This window comes from Haliaeetus leucocephalus, unplaced genomic scaffold (genome assembly GCF_000737465.1).
Source record: "Haliaeetus leucocephalus isolate CR32 unplaced genomic scaffold, Haliaeetus_leucocephalus-4.0 Scaffold484, whole genome shotgun sequence".
Classification (NCBI taxonomy): Eukaryota; Metazoa; Chordata; class Aves; order Accipitriformes; family Accipitridae; genus Haliaeetus; species Haliaeetus leucocephalus.
Genome location: NW_010972920.1, coordinates 2342004 through 2357816, shown reverse-complemented (window position 1 = coordinate 2357816; position 15813 = coordinate 2342004). Strand labels below are relative to the sequence as shown.

The following is a 15813-nucleotide window of genomic DNA, read 5'->3' as shown; positions in this document are numbered from 1 at the left end:
AGTTTGTAAGACATGTCATTTACCACTTTCTCAGTGTTTGTATTTTAGCTTGTCATTAAACTAAGACCATAAAGTTATGTATCCTTTTGGTTAGCAAAAAAAGTATTCAAGCTGGCATGAAGGCTTTATTTTGTTGGCAATGAGGCTGTCTGAACATTTATAAACGGATGAAATGCAAGGTTTTCTTTAATAAAATAATTCAAAAGAAAAAAAGCAAAACAAAATAAAATCAGACTTCTTCAAATCTAGTTCCCTTTCTTGCTTAAATCTCAGAAAACCCTACATTTCCATAATCTGCTCTGTGGTTGGGCCCGAGCAAGTTCTGAACAGCTGATAAGACACAAAAACAACAAGAGCAGACAATTGTTTCCCAAATATTTATGGATACCAAGTATTTATACACTCCAGATTCATTTGTACACATGGAAACAAATACATTTGATTGAATTTATATACCACTGAGAGCCTGGGTGCACTACTGCCAGAAGATAATCAGCCTAACGCTGCCAAGGTCAAGGTGACTATGCGAAGTTACACCTGTAAGGATGCTTTTGTCTTTACTTGTGGGTGGCTGTTACATAAAGAAAACCTGCTGGGATCAGGATTCAGTGCCTGCTCTGTGAATTAAAGCAATGTCATTCTGAAATCTCAAGGATATCGTGATTGCTGTTATTTAAATCTTCCTCCCGGAACACTCTGGTTTTCAAATTTATCATTCCGGCATATGACTGCTAACATCATTGTACAAACTGGGTCAAGGCAAAGCTTGCAGCACATTTATCCAGGCAGTAGTAGAGGATGCAGGTAAGTAGGTTATTAACACTTAGCCAGACTCAGCACAAGGAGATAAAGGGCCCACATCTCCAGAAAGCTCTCTCAGGAATGGTTTGCATAACTGGTGCACAAATACTGGAGGTGACATTGCACGTATGTGGAAGTGGTGCTCTGACCTAACACTCTGATCACACCTTCTTCTCTCAGGTAAAATTCTCACTGGCATTAGCAGGAAGTTTGTCCAGTGGAGAATGGGACTTCTAAGCTTTACGTGAAGGTATCCACTGGTCTCTACTTGTTAAACCCTTCAGTATTTCTGGGGTGCTCCCAGGAAGTGCCTGAATTCAACATGCGGTCACAGCACAACCCGACAAACAAAAAACCCCACTCCTCAGCGCTATAGAAATTAGTTGTAAACTTTCTATTGAAGACAACTTTAAAATATAGAAAAGGAAAACCATCCCCTTTCTAACCTCACTGCTATCCCATCACAAGCTTCTCCCATCTGTTGGGGGAAAAGTCTGTATTATCACACCTCCTGATTTTTGATGAATAAAATCACCGTAGTGTACAGCTATGCACGCAGCTAACTGCTGCATCTGACCCTGCTCATGATCACAAGACCCTCACAGATCAGGGAAAAGCATGATGACATTAGGAATAACACCACAGGTCTTCATAAATCAAGCCATCAGCTGCATATTTTTATTTACTTAAGTCAGATCTACAGGTCATGCAAAATATATGAAATTCTTATTTATTAGTCAGCACATAAGTACATTCAAATTGCACAGCTCTTTCCAAAAACAGTAAAAGCAATTTTTAGCCATCAACATCTGCTAGAACATCAACATAATTACAATAAAAATCAAACTTCCATTACAGTTCATTAACAGTAGCATCTGCAACATTTCAAAGAATAAACAAGTTGTTATTATTTCCTGAGTGGTTCACATAATTAATAAGCCAAAACAACTCTACTGCTTGTGAGACTGATTTTAAAAGCATGTGCCGGTCTTGGAAAGCTTCAGCTTTTCACTCATTCACTCTGTTGAAATAAAAAGATAGATAAATAGATAAATAAGAGAGCACAGGTTTGTGTGGAGCTAAGAAACAAACAAACTCTTCAGAATCTCTAAAAGAAAGGAATTACTCGTGCTAAAATCAAATGTCCACTGTAACTGCTACAAATACAACACTAGTAAGAGTTTAAAAACCTATTCAAACTGGAATGCAGCTTGTGCTCCTGCTGAGACCATGCAACCAGAGTTTCTTGGAATAGAAGTAAATATAACTTAGTATCTTTCTCTGAACACACTAAAGCTACCACCTGAGGCATCTTTTATGTTCAAGCACTTTGACTTTTTCTGCAAGTTCACAGGACAAAACCCTCAACAGATGCTAATGTTCAGTCGCCTGTGAGCGGCTGTTGCAAATTCAGCTTGATCTTTCTTGGTGCCAAGTGCACCAACCCCCAGTCCTGCTGGGATGCAGTTCGCTCTGGTGGGGCTTCCTGTCACAGTCAACCACCTGGAGACATGTGAAACGTTATCGCAGAAGTGGGACTAGTAAAAATAATAGCTAAAATGTTCACAGAAGGAACCTCTACCTTTAGGTCTCAACAACACCCACCCCTTCCTCTCTGATAAAGCACTTTTCCTAAGATAATCTCCAAGAGTTTTGCAAAGAAAGTCAATACTTAACTCTATCTCTGGAACAACAACGGAAGGTATTTACCCAAGGTCAATAAGCAAACCAAGGGGAGAATCAGGAATTCCAACTAGGTCACCTGAGTGCCACTGGAGTGCTTTGTCCCTCAATGACTCTTCAGCTGAAATTTTTATTTGAGTACAAGTAGCTAGGAGTACCGGCACGCTACTTACACTGCTTCACTCCACAGTTCTGATCCATGTCTGGTACTTATCTGGAAGTGCAGCGCTCATTACTGTGGTATACACTGTGTTACTGGTAGGGAAAGAGGAAAAGTGAGTGAGTGACATTCCAAAGGCAAGACAATTAATTTATAAAACTAGCAAAGCAGAAAAACAAGTTTTAGTGGAAACACATGTTCTGCTTAGGTACAGAAGGGTGAGAAAAAGTGGGAGAGACTGATAAAAATGAAGGCTGATGGCAGCATTCCCCCCCCCCCGCCTTAGTACAGCAAAGGAACTGTACTTCAACATCCATTTGATCACTGTATTAAAAAATTAGCATCGGTAATCTTAGCAGTCACACAGATATAATCTTCTCTTTCCAAATTTGTCTCACATTGGTAAGACGGAGGAGAGGAAGTCCTGGTACTAATTTTGAAGAAGCCATTGCCAAGCTCTAATGCAAATGACTGATCTAGAGAATAGACTGAGCTCCACATAAAAGTTAAACAAAACAAGCTAGCCTGCAAAGGTGCAATCTGTGCAACAATAATGGTATACTGAAATTAATCTCTCTTAAAAATCCAGCAAATGGCACCTAAAAACTATGTCCCCATTTACTATTTTTCTCCTTTTTACACATCAAGCAGAGCTACATCAGAAACTCCAGAGAAAGCCAGTTTCAGTGTTAACACAAATCCAAAGGTTCCAAAAGTGAAAGGCACAAATGACTTGTCAGAAAGTCCAGCTGCTCCTCTAAGCAGTCATTTGTTTCGCTACTACAAAGCAACTTCCCACTACCAGACTGAGCCTGACAAAGTGTAGTTTCTTGGCTAGAGTGGCAGACCAAAGAGGAAGAGTGCTGTGGAAGTGAAAACAGAGTGCCACGTGCACAAGCAGAAATCTAAGCTGGGAAACCGCAAGATATTCAGATAGACACACAGGAAGATCCTAAGGAAGTTTGCGATTGACTGTTAAGTGGTCTGAGGCGTGGCGGGAGGCACTGATTAACATCTCTAAATCTAATACTTACTTGTTTAAGACTGGCTTCACTGACAACACCTGTACAGAAAGTTTGAAGAGTCGTCATTTTGGTAAATGAAGAGGGAATTAAAAGGCTATTTAGAAACAGCAGTAGGATGAAGTTATGAAAAGGAATAATGCAAAGTCAACGATTTCTCTTGCCTTTTTTTTTTTTAAGCATCAGACCTTTTTACAAAAGTATTTTTAAAAAGCCCTCTGAAATACGCAACATGTAAGTTCTCAAAACTAACTGGTAAATATCACTCGTGTCTAACACTTTTATCTGCCTGCTGTAATATTTATAATTGTGCTTGAAATAAGGAACTGCACAAAGATGATGATGATGGGATTCACCTCTAGCACTTTCCACTTGGATTGGCAGACTATTACGAAATGCCTACGCAAGGGAGTTCAGAAATATTTTAACAAACTTATAAGTCTTAAGCTCTCCAGAGATGGTGGTGCAGCACACCTTTTTCAGTATGCCTTCCTTGCACAGCTTTTAAATCACTGACAAAAATGCAACGGCACTTCTGCTTTGAAAAAGAACTTTAAATCACAGTCACAATGCAGAATTCAAAAGAAATACCTTAAAGAGCGTATCAAAATTGATGTTCTGCTGTCCGGTAGCATTGAGAGCTTTGATGGCTGCAGTTCTGCAGGAAAACAATGCAGTATCAATAAACACACTTTACTGTTCCAAAGGCTACAAAGTACCAATGTGAAAAATATCTCACTAAATGCCATTACATTGAAATGCTTGCTTTGGCCTAAAATAATCCAGAGTTCTGTGTGACTGAATCTAGTCTCACATTCCTGAAGCTGCTCTATTAATACACCATAGAGAACAGACCAACAAGAAATCTGCCAACAGCTTTTTGCAAACTACACAGCCTAAAGATTGTATGATGTCTGCGAGCACCTTCCGAGCACCATCAAATACTTTTTCACTGTCAATCTAAATCCTTTAACTTTTACTAAACTTTGCTTTATAAAGAAATTTTTTGTTCCTGCCTTATCCTTGCAATTTCTCATCTTTTATGCCATTCAATGCCACACAGACTTTCCTCTGGCATATGTGAGTATCACTCCTTACCTGATCTGTTCCCTTTTGAGTGGCATTACAGATACTGAACAAGCTGCCTGCTCAACGAGCTAACACCTGCTCAGAGAAGAAAACACCCAAGTCTCTCAGCTTTTTCAAAATCAAAGTGTTAGCTCACCACAGAGCTCCAAACTAAATTTACCTTCGATCGTCAAAAGGAGGAGGGGTAGTCCAATGGTCATAGTTTGTCTCCACACGAAACCACCTATAACACAACACACAAACATTAAAGCAAACAAAAGGCGAATCATTAGTTAATTAATAAAGGCCAAGAATCAGCATCTTTGTATTGCCAAAAGGAAAAAACCTCCCTCAGAAGCCTCTTTTCTATGACTCTCGCAAGCCCAAGGGACCCTATGTTGATACACATAGCAGCCTTTACCATGAACCACTGAACACAAATGAAAAAGGAGCGACCTCTGAACTCCTGCCGGCATCAGTGACAGAACTACTACTGACTACAATAAAAGCAAGATCAGACCTTTAAAGAGATGATCAGAGAAAAGATTATGGGTATGGTACGATGCAGCCTGCAGCATTCAGTTTGGAGTACACAGAGCGAAGAGGCCATCTGGCTGTTGCCAAGGCAGTACTTACTGCCTGACTGTATGCATTAAGTGCCATTTTTCACCGCAGGGCAATGATTTAGGATATCCTTCATATATTAAGCTGCTGATTTCACAGAATTGATAGGAACAGTTATTTTTGAGCCTTCAACCCTTCTATCACATTGGGTCAAAACTAATTCGGAATTGCTGAATTTACCGGTGCAATACTTGGCAGACAGACAGGAAAACTCCTGAAGTCTTGTCTCCTTTGAAATCTGGCTAAAAAAATAAACACATACAGATGCTTTTTCCACCCTTGACTCTCTGGACTGCCCCAACCTGAACAAAGTGGTGTGATTTCTTCTCAAGGAGAAGGAACTGGGGTTCCTTTCAGAGGCTTTCAAGCTTTCCCTGGTCTGGTTGTAAGCATTAGTAAGAGATGCCCTGGATCTCTCAAGAAAGTTGTGTCACTAACCCTGCCCATTGCTCAGGAGGGAATATGAAAAAACAAAACAAAACATTTTTTTTCTACTTACGCTCCACTTAAAGGATCGAGAGGCCAGAGATCTGCTGGCCCTCTTCTATTCCTCGTTATGACCATGCCTTCTTTGGGTGATACACCTCCTACAATATAGTAAACTTCAGCAATGATGGGGATGCCAGCTAGTCTGAGAACAGCTGACTGAAAGTCCTCTGCTCTGCTCAGGGTCTAATGCAAAAAGGAGATTGCAGTGAAACAAAGATCACAGAGCATGGTCAAGCACAAAAACATCTTAAAAAGGTCTGGCTTTTTTGAAAATGACAACTGACTATAAAGTGCTGCTTTAAAATACTTCTCTGAAAATAGTCTTCCAAACTGACTAGCATATGAACATGAAATGCATATGACTAGTAAATGAACTCATTAATCCCAGCTTTGGAAATATTCAGAGAAAACAGTAAATATACATACACATATAGACACACAGATATGTACACATATGTATAAGGTATAAAGTGAAAAAAGCTGAAAAATCTGCCATTCAAAAGAGAGAGGCATGTCCATACTCTGCAAATTCAATCCTCAGCAAAGTCCTTCAATGTGAACAGTGGGATAGATGAAAGTGAATGAAAGGGGAAAAAAACCCAAACACTCCATGTCTTTGTCTTGCCAGTAGTTTAAGAGGAGTTAGGTAACAATGGTGAATAAGGCAGGGGCATTTCTTACAGCAAGCCTGACTTCTCCTGCCATAACCAGGTGACTAACTTAGCATAATCTTACAGTCACCGCAGCCAATGAAGCTACTATTTTCAGGCATAGGGCCACAATCTACTGAAGTACATGTTCAAAAATGAATGCTGTGCAGGAACTAAAAACAAATGTGGAGAACAAGCATCAGACAAAATTGTTCAGAAAGACAGTAAAGCCCTGGAGAAGAATTAATTATTTCTGACAGCAACACTGCAGCTAGTAGTTACATCTCAAACTCAAAAAATATGAACAACAAAGTCTCCAGTAGACATTCCAGTTCTGCATTGAGTTTACTTGCAAACCATACCATTGATGTTTACTGTAATTCGAGAATCTGAGAAGCAGCAGACCTGTTTTATCTTAGTAGCACCCTAACACAATATTCATAAAATGTGTCATACAAAATACCATTCTAACTCCTTCTGCTCACCAGTGAGCTCTGCATTTTTAATATGGTAACCTACCAAACAGAGTGTAAAATAACCACTGGGTCAGATACTAACCATCTAAGAGTGCAGCTACCTGAATTTCTTAATTTACATACCATAGCTTGCTGAAATAGTCCCTAGGAAGGAAGTCTTTGCACAGCTTCCCAAAGACTTTTGACATTGATTAGAGATTGCCCCCTCGAAAGACTGGAATTGCCTCTCATGCACATCACATCATTTGGGGACAATACCTATCTACTCTTATGAAATACATTTACTTATCAATTTATTGAATTTTCTGTGAAACTACAAGTTGGAACATCAAATTTACTAAGAGTTTGTAAGTAAAAATGACATCACTGTGAAATACGAGACAATAACTCGGTGCACTTACGTCTCTGACAAGCCAGCTGACAGGGTAATTCCGATTCAGAAAAGCTGCTATTGCATTTTCCCACCATCTACCACCCGCTTGGAAAAAAAAAAAAGAAATTACTATACATGCATGTTACGTACGTTCTGTGAAATCTATCCTCCTGCCTTCCTTTCTTCTCCACATCCCATCTCTAGCTCTGCAATCTTTCCCTCTACTGCATTACAAAAGAGTGGTGCAATAAATTCTTTAATTTTCTAACTATACCACTATCATAAAAACATCAAACTTAGGCAGCTTATACTGAACTGACAAAGCACACGCCACCTGAAAGCACTCAGAGCCTCTGTACCGTGTTGAGCTTATCAACACTGTTTAGAACACTGAATGGTGACAGTGCTCCTTATCTACGGTATTACTTTACTGATATCTATACGTAAAATATGCAGGATGAGCTGCATAATCAGGCTAACGTACCCTGGCAAGCCCTCGTTTTACAACATTTGTCTTTCAAATGCTCAGCTTTCTGCATCATTAGACTTGGATATTGAAGTACCACAGAAAGCTAAATTCTCAGTGAAACAGGGCAGCTACCTATCAGCATAAAATGTCACCATTTCAGAAGAAGGGCTAAAAAAGAGCACAACAACCAGGTGAAACTCCAGGCGAAATACATAGACAACATAATCCCAACCAAAGTTTGACCATGGCAGCTGGATTAACACCCCTGCTTTCCAGAAAGCATCTCAGACCTGTAATGACAGGAGCGATCATTATCTTAGCTTTTAGGTGTCTTCTGAAAGGTACAATGTTCCTGTGACCAGTGCCAGAAGAGGATGCCATAAAATGGTAGGGAGTCTGAGGTACAGTGGACAATAAAGACGACAGTGTTCAGCACTGTACAGAAAACACACAGTATCTCTCACAACTTGCCAGCGCTAGCAATTTCAATCAAAAACTATCACATTTCTCTCAGTAATAATCTAGATAACTTCCTAGCTGCTCAGTTTTTAAACCGTTTCTATTCATAGCTGAATGATAAGCAATGAAGAGTCAAAGGTAACTGTAACGGGGACTAGCACTTTGTAACACATATTTCCAAAAGGAATGGAGATCTATTCATATGATATAATATTCTACAGCTGTCAGCTCAAATATTTGCATTAATCACCTCATTATTCACCTTACTGAAATACTACAACAGGAAGAATTACACAGAGATCACGAAACAGCTAAAAAAGAGGTAGTGATGGTGTTTCTGTGTCACTGGAGAAAATTAGGAGAACCAAGAAAAACAGAAGGTCAAGTTTAAAATTATTCATATGCAACACCAAAAAAGCCAGCAGAAACCATATGCTTGTCACTTGATAGACCTCCACCCTCATTTAAAGTCATCCCCCTTTCCAGCCATAGTTCACATGCTGATTTCCCCAAATTTTTAGCTCAGTTGTATGGTGACAGATAAAGCAGCAAGCAGTCAGCAACAACTAATTTACAGGAGCGCAGCACGTGTTGAGTGAATCACTATTCTCTCTAGTTAAAAAGTGACTGAAGTTGAGACACACAGGTGGATGACGGCACATCAACTCCTGATGGACAAAAGGAGCCCGTCACACACAAAAGTGTGCAGTACTTGGATCCTCTTATCAGAATCGGGAGAACAGAATGGGTTTGTGCAGGGACTAAACCACCTCACCCTTGTCTCAGATGATCCTTACACTGAGGGTTGAAGCACACTGCTGAGAAGCAGCAGGGAGAACAGGACGGCACTGGTTATGTCCCCAAATTGTGTCTGGTTCACAGACGTACGTAGGACTTGGTCAGCAAGATTTTCTAAATCAAGCCTTTTGCAGACTCGATACACTTAAGACTTCATTTCCAAGCTGATGTTAGTATGAACTAAAAGCAGTTTGCATCTCTTGGTATCAGCCCAGGACACTCCAGTTTTGAAAGGATTAAATAACTACAATAGCATCAGAAGCAGGCTCTTAAAAATACATGAGTGTAAACTATGGAAAAAAAATCTAGCAAATGCAACAAGGCAGTATTAACAAAGGAAAGAGGAATCAGAAGGTGCAGGTGCTCCATAGCAGAATCCCTCCTCACAAGAGATAATGAATATGTATATAATTTATACAGTGAATAGTGTCTGTATAACATCTAAGAAAAATTTTGAAAGCAGAAGACTGTCTAATTAAAAGATTAAAAAGAAAACTTGCTTACCACAATCACAAATGAAAAATAAACATTTATTTTAGATGTTGGTTCTAACTCAGACTACATTGTTTCCAGTTCTAACAAACAGCTAATAAACACAAGCAAAAAGTGTCTGCTGCTTAAAAAAATAAAAATAAAAGAAAAAAGAGTGGGGGAAGGGATGGAAGAGGCAAACCCAAGCTCTGAGTTGGACATACCTATCGATATTTATGAAACTCAAGCCCTGATGGAAAAGGCAGTGACCCTTCCTCCACCTTCCTGACTGTTACCAGCCATTCTATTGTCCAGTTTCAGTTCTCATAGTGACATCTCTCAACTTTCCTCTACTACCAGATCTTCGCTCAGCTGCCATTCCAGTATCTCCATGCATTCTTTCAAGTCCTACTGCCTTTCCTCTAGATCTCTCATTTTTTGCTTCTCTTCCCATCCTCTCTGTAAAGCTGCTTTATGGGGACAGAGAAATATGGAACACAGAGGAAGGGACAGAGAACTAGGAAAGCAGCCGTTTTTTTGCTATACATGACTGCATGTTTTTCTCTTAACCCATACTCTGCTGTCTCCAATTGTGTCTCTTGAACAGACCACATTACTTTGTCTCTTACAGCTTTCGCCAAGGTTCTCTGCCTCCTTTGACACTTCTCAAGCTCAGATGACGCTGTGCTGACAAACAAATGCCTCTCTCCTATGCGGCAGCCAAAAACTGGCAGTATGTGTGCTTTCGCTCCCTGAGGGCCAGAGAAGTCATTCAATTTCAGCTCCTTCCTGGCAACCTGGAGTGTATTTTTCCCTCTGGGAGCATGTGAGAGAAGGGCCAGAGCAGGCAACAATCGACTGAAATAGTGTGCATATCGTCAAGCGTGGAAGACAGATTTATTTTACCTCGTTCATCACCGGAGATTGTGAACTTGTGTGGACTTTGTCCAGTCCATAAGCCTACATAACCAAGAAACGTGGTGCCTTGATATGCTATCTGAAACCAGGAAACATGCAGTACTTTAGCATTCTGGAACAGAACACTACTAAAAATATAGGCAACATTCTGAAGCAGCACCCTGTACTTTTTTCTGTGACTTTCATACATAAGTTGCTATAAAACACTTTGCCTTAAATTAAACTTGCAAAGTAAATTAAAATGACTCTGGGGACCAAAATTCACTGCATTTCATTTGTTAACAATCACTAACTGCTATAAAAGTTTTGCTCAAGTTAGCAAGTAGCCAAGCAAGAAACAAACAAAAAGTTCTCCATCTGCAAAACAGACTTATGAATATTAAGAAAACCACACTAATGAGGGCTACAGTAGCAACTAGTTCATTTCTGGGAATTTTCATCTAAAATACACCGTCAGCCATGAAAATTAACAAGGCCTTTGAAAAAAAGCCTTAGAATCGGCCCCTGCCAAAACGGATCTCTTTTCTCTAGTACTTCTCTTCTTTTTCAGTATCATGACATTTCCTTCTATCAACATCTCCTTCCAAATAACTATCTTGATATACTAGATTATACAGTTCTATTTGTTCCAGTTATCACCACAAACTGGATGTCCAGAAAACAAAGAAAACCAGCATTCATCCCACATTACTAGAGTGACTGTGGCGCTCTAATAATCCAGTAAACTTGGGATGGGAGCGCATTCCTACATTAAATCCCACTGCCTACGCAGCTGTACAACCATACCCCCCAATCCTTCACGGAATACCACCCAGCCATGTCAGCCACAGATCATACCTGCCCACTTTTTATAAACCGTACATCAATTGTAATCTTGCTTAATATATCCACAAAATCGTAATCCAAGTTCCGACCGTGGTAGATGTTTCCCTTGTCATCCTGAGCGACAATACTAGTACAGAACCTTCAAAAACAACAAAGAGAAAGAATGATTTAAGAAAAAGCTATAACAACACTTTCAGTATTATAGTTGAACTAGCTCAACGTTTCAGGAATAACTGATTTTATCTTCTGCAAGTATTTTGCTAATGTAAGCATACAAATAGGATTTTGCATTGTATCGTTAACACTTATGCTTCCTAACCTGAGACAATAGTCTCATCCTGTGCTTTTTGATAAAATTTCTTACAGGTTTTAATGTCAAATTGGTTAAAAAAAAAAAGGGGGGGGGAGGACACAACGACAACAGGATGGTTTGACTGAAGCTCTGCGTAACTACACACCACTACAACGTCCTATATGACTTATGCACGATATCCATAAGGCAAAAGTCCTTTCCCAGAGAGTCTAACATACAAAACTGTACAATACTTATCAGGTCCCACCTGGCTCAGAAAGGCAAAAGCTGCACTGCTGTCCACATTAGGACAGATATTACAGACCAGGTAGAAAGCAGCACTTCCACTTGGGCAAAATTTCATTATTTCATTTTACTTCTAAATCGAGATGAAAAGCTGACATCTAAAAATGTCCTCAAAGTATCACTCTGAAACTTTCTGGATTTCATTTTGACTATTACAGATTATTTCATTTCAATTTGGACCCCGTTTATATTCTTAATTGCAACTAGATAAAAAGTTCAAACAAAGTCCTTTCAAACTGAAAGCATCAGTTGTTGTTAAAGCATCAGCCATTTCAATAATAGTCTAACCTCTTCTCTAGAACAGGAAGTGTGCTGAAATTACTTTTTTAATAATAATTTCACTTTTGTTGAAACAGGCTTTTTTATGAAGTGTATTGAATTAGCAGGGAATTAAAACTTTATTCTCTCTGGAGCTATGAGTTTGTCACTCCAGTGATGCATAGCACTGTCTTTCAAAAGCGTAAAGTTAAAAAATTTTTACAGACAAGTAGTTTGTTCCCAGTTGATGTTTTTTCTTTAGTATCTTTTAGAGGTGAAAAACTTAAAAATTCATGGGCCTGACCAGGGCTAAGAATGGTGTCTTCTGTGAACTACTAAGCAAGCTAGCGTTTAAATTACTATCTTATCCAATATTAATCCTTATTTAAAAAAAAAAAAAATCACTTAAACCAAAAACCACATGTTAAGAAAAATAATAACCAAAATACGTACAAGCAACTGTATGCATCTGTTCAAAATAATAATCCAAACACATACAAGCAGCTGTATGGGCTGTATGCACCTGTTTTTTATTAAAACCTATACAAAGAAATATTTTTAGGATCCTCACAAGCAACACCAAACGTTTATTATTCTCCTGCACATGCTTCTAGAGCAAAAAAAAAAGACAATGAAATAGAGTATTTTTTCCCACTGAGGTTTTGTTTGCTATCATGAAGATACTACATCCATTTTCCACTGCACAAATCAAAAAACTGCATTATACAGTCACTGTGAACATTCACCCAGAAAATGGTTTGGAAACAATTTTATCTCAGATGAACAGTTAAAATAATTAGATTGCACCTAATTCTTCTAGTCTCCTTTTTGGTGACGTACGACAATTTAAACAACAAAAGAGTACGTTTCATGATCTTCGAAAATAAATGAACCCAAATACTTTGAATGGGTGGCCCTTCCTTTTTATCAGAAATTTTTTTCATACTTTTATACATTTATACAGATATACATACACAAAAACATTACAGCTACACATTACCTTTATTAACAAATAAAAATACTGTTCTGTATTTCTCATTCAATTCAGGATACAAACTGCCTAATGACAATGAAACCTTCCAGCTGAACACATGAAACTACGAGAATGAACAGTGCAAATCACCTGCCACGTGCCTTCAGCTGCCTTTTTGTGCATTCTCCCACGCTGAACTAAAATGAATCTCGACATCCGTTTCTACCAAATTCTGTAAGTACCAGACACTTACGCAGTAGATTCATAGGCGAAATTAAGCAGGACACCATCCCCAAGACTTATTCCCAGTGCTTTGCACATTCCCAGAATTTCCCCCACAAAGGGCTGCGGCATAAAGAACTCCAATTCTGCTGCTATCAGCCGAATAACTTCATGGACCCATTTTGGTACGCTTTCACTGCAAAATACATTCAAGGCATTAGCTGAGAAAGAGACATAAAGGTTTGCAACTTATGCCTGGCAATCAGATACTCAAGAAACCTACTACTTCTCTGATCTGCCTGTCCCAGTTGATGCTGATCCTCCATTAGCAGCCTCTGCCTGTTATCAGACATCCCTGCATCCCATCAGTCACCAAATCTCATCACCTTCTGCACGTTCCCCATGAAGCCTGCGCCCAACCCGAGCTAAACGTTTGGTGCAGGCTTCCTACTTGTGAGATTTTTTTATTGCCACCAGGGATCTTCCCGAGTCCATCTGCCAGGTTCCTAAGTGTACGCACAATGCAGTAGTAGTGAGTTAAGACTCAAAACCCTGAATTTTTGAGTTCAGAGAAGTTCAGCAGCCGTGCAGCATCACTTCGCCCAACCTGTCCAGGTCCCGCAGCAGCGAGTCTGGCGGGGAGGGAAGGGGGACGACGACGACAAGGGCTCCGCGGCGCTGGGGCGAAGGGAGAAGCGGTCCCTGGCCCGCTCCCGGCACGGCCGCGGGAGGAGCGGCGGGGACCGGGGCTGCCCCTCACGCCGTTCTACCGGGGAGGAAGGTCCGGCGGGCACGGCGCTGCTCCCTCCACCCCGGCCGCGGCCATTTCACACACACGCACCCCCCGCCCCGGCCTTCCCCGTCCCCGAGGAGGGGGCGACCGCCAGGCCCCACCGCCGCCCCACACTCACTCGATGACCCGTGCGACGGCGGCTCGCAGGAAAGCGGGATCGAAGTGCCGCAGCACCGGCAGCCACCGCTCCTCGGCGGGGCTGTCCAGGCTCACGTTACACAACAGCGGGGCCGCCGCGGGACGAGCCGGGGCCGCCGCCACCGCCTCCCACAGCGGCAACACCAGCAGCAGCCCCCACAGCCGGCACCCCCGCGCCGCTGCCCGCCCCATGGCGCTGGACGCGGCCACTGCCGGGCAGCCCGGCCGCAGCCCTCTCCCCTCAGCGGCAGGGACCACCCCCCGCCGGCCAGGGGCGGCCCAAGGAGAAGGGGGCCGGGACATGGCGGCGGCCCAAGGCGCGGAGGGCGGGGACCGCCCTCCTCCCGCGGCGGCCCCCGCCAGGCGTAACGGTCGCCCTCGACCCTGCCCCTCGGCAAATGGCGGCGCGGCGCCTCACAGACAGCGAACTGCGGGCGGCAGCCGCGCCGCCGGTCTCCCGCCGCACCGCTTCTTCCCCCCGCCACGCCGAACGGCCGGCATCCCCTCACGGCCCCTCCTTCCGCGGCCATAGCCGCGGAGCCCGCCCACAGCACCGCCCACGGCGGCCAACCCCTCCAGCCGTCAGCTCGGGGGTGACCGGACGTAGGACGTGATGGCAGAGCGCGATGAAAACGCAACCAAAGAGGTTTAAACCAGCGGTGAACGCCTATGTTTCGTTTCCCCGGTGCTTCTGTTTGTCAAATCGTCGAGAACAGGCAGTCCAACACTCTCATTTTTAAAAGTAGGGGAGAGGAGACAGCCACACACTTGGCAGCAGCTGGGTATAGCTCACTGCTTGCTGGACCCCACCGCAAGCCTGGAAACCAGAGGGAAAAGGGACAACAGGAGACAATACACTCGTTCTAAACTCAGAGGATAAAAAAAAATAATTGCCTCTCCCTTTCAGCCTCAGAAGTCCTTAGTTTTGGGACACATGCACATAAAAAGGAAACTGGGCACAGTTGTTCAGGGAAAAAAAGGAAATGGGGAAAGGGGGTTTTATATAAGCATGTTTTGTAATCCCCATCTCCTCCTTACTATAGTCACTGCAACCGTGCTCCACACTCCATCCCCACACTCTGCATCCATTCACCTCTCCAACTCTCAGCTACACATCTTCCCCGAGGCCAGTTCATTGCTATAGTTCCCAAGTAGCAATCCCTGCCCCTCCCTCTAGGAAGCGCTAAATTTGAATTTAACATTCAAAGGTGTAGAAAGCTTCTACTTTGTTCTCATCTCCTATGTGCCTGAAGCCTCTATATGCTTTTTTTGCTTTAGGAAGCAAGATATGACAACAAAACAAACAAAGAACACCCCCACAAACAAGAAAAATAATCATAATTAAAGTGAATACAATTGTGTATTCAACATAACAAACATACCTAAGCTGAGTGAATTCCCATGTAGAATATAAACATTAAGCTGGTTTCCTAAGAAGAAAGGAAAAAACACCCCACCAACGGCTTTTCCATTGTACTGTGCGTGTGGCACCTGTTTCTGCCCCACAAGAAAATCCCTTTCAAACAAAATTTGACAAAGGGTGAT

General features: G+C 41.8%; 1 protein-coding gene across 1 annotated transcript; it reads right to left on the bottom strand.

Annotated features, from left to right (window-relative positions):
• Positions 1-659: 659 nt before the first annotated feature.
• Positions 660-14383, bottom strand: NAAA (N-acylethanolamine acid amidase). Its single transcript, XM_010575503.1, has 11 exons — positions 14249-14383; positions 13369-13533; positions 11299-11425; positions 10450-10540; positions 7375-7451; positions 5858-6030; positions 4916-4978; positions 4258-4324; positions 3679-3707; positions 2658-2739; positions 660-1822 (listed from the first exon to the last, which is right to left on the bottom strand). The coding sequence occupies exons 2-10, from the start codon at positions 13467-13469 to the stop codon at positions 2664-2666; spliced, it is 804 nt and encodes a 267-aa protein (XP_010573805.1). The 5' UTR covers positions 13470-13533; positions 14249-14383; the 3' UTR covers positions 660-1822; positions 2658-2663.
• Between the last annotated feature and the right edge of the window lie 1430 nt (positions 14384-15813).

Coding starts and splice junctions, on each gene's coding strand:
- NAAA (XM_010575503.1), bottom strand. CDS start 13,469: ATGCCGCAGCCCTTTGTGGGGGAAATTCTGGGAATGTGCAAAGCACTG. Junction 6,031..7,374: donor TCAGCTGGCTTGTCAGAGAC/GTAAGTGCACCG, acceptor TTTTTGCATTAG/ACCCTGAGCAGAGCAGAGGA. Junction 2,740..3,678: donor GTGAAGCCAGTCTTAAACAA/GTAAGTATTAGA, acceptor TTTCCCTACCAG/TAACACAGTGTATACCACAG.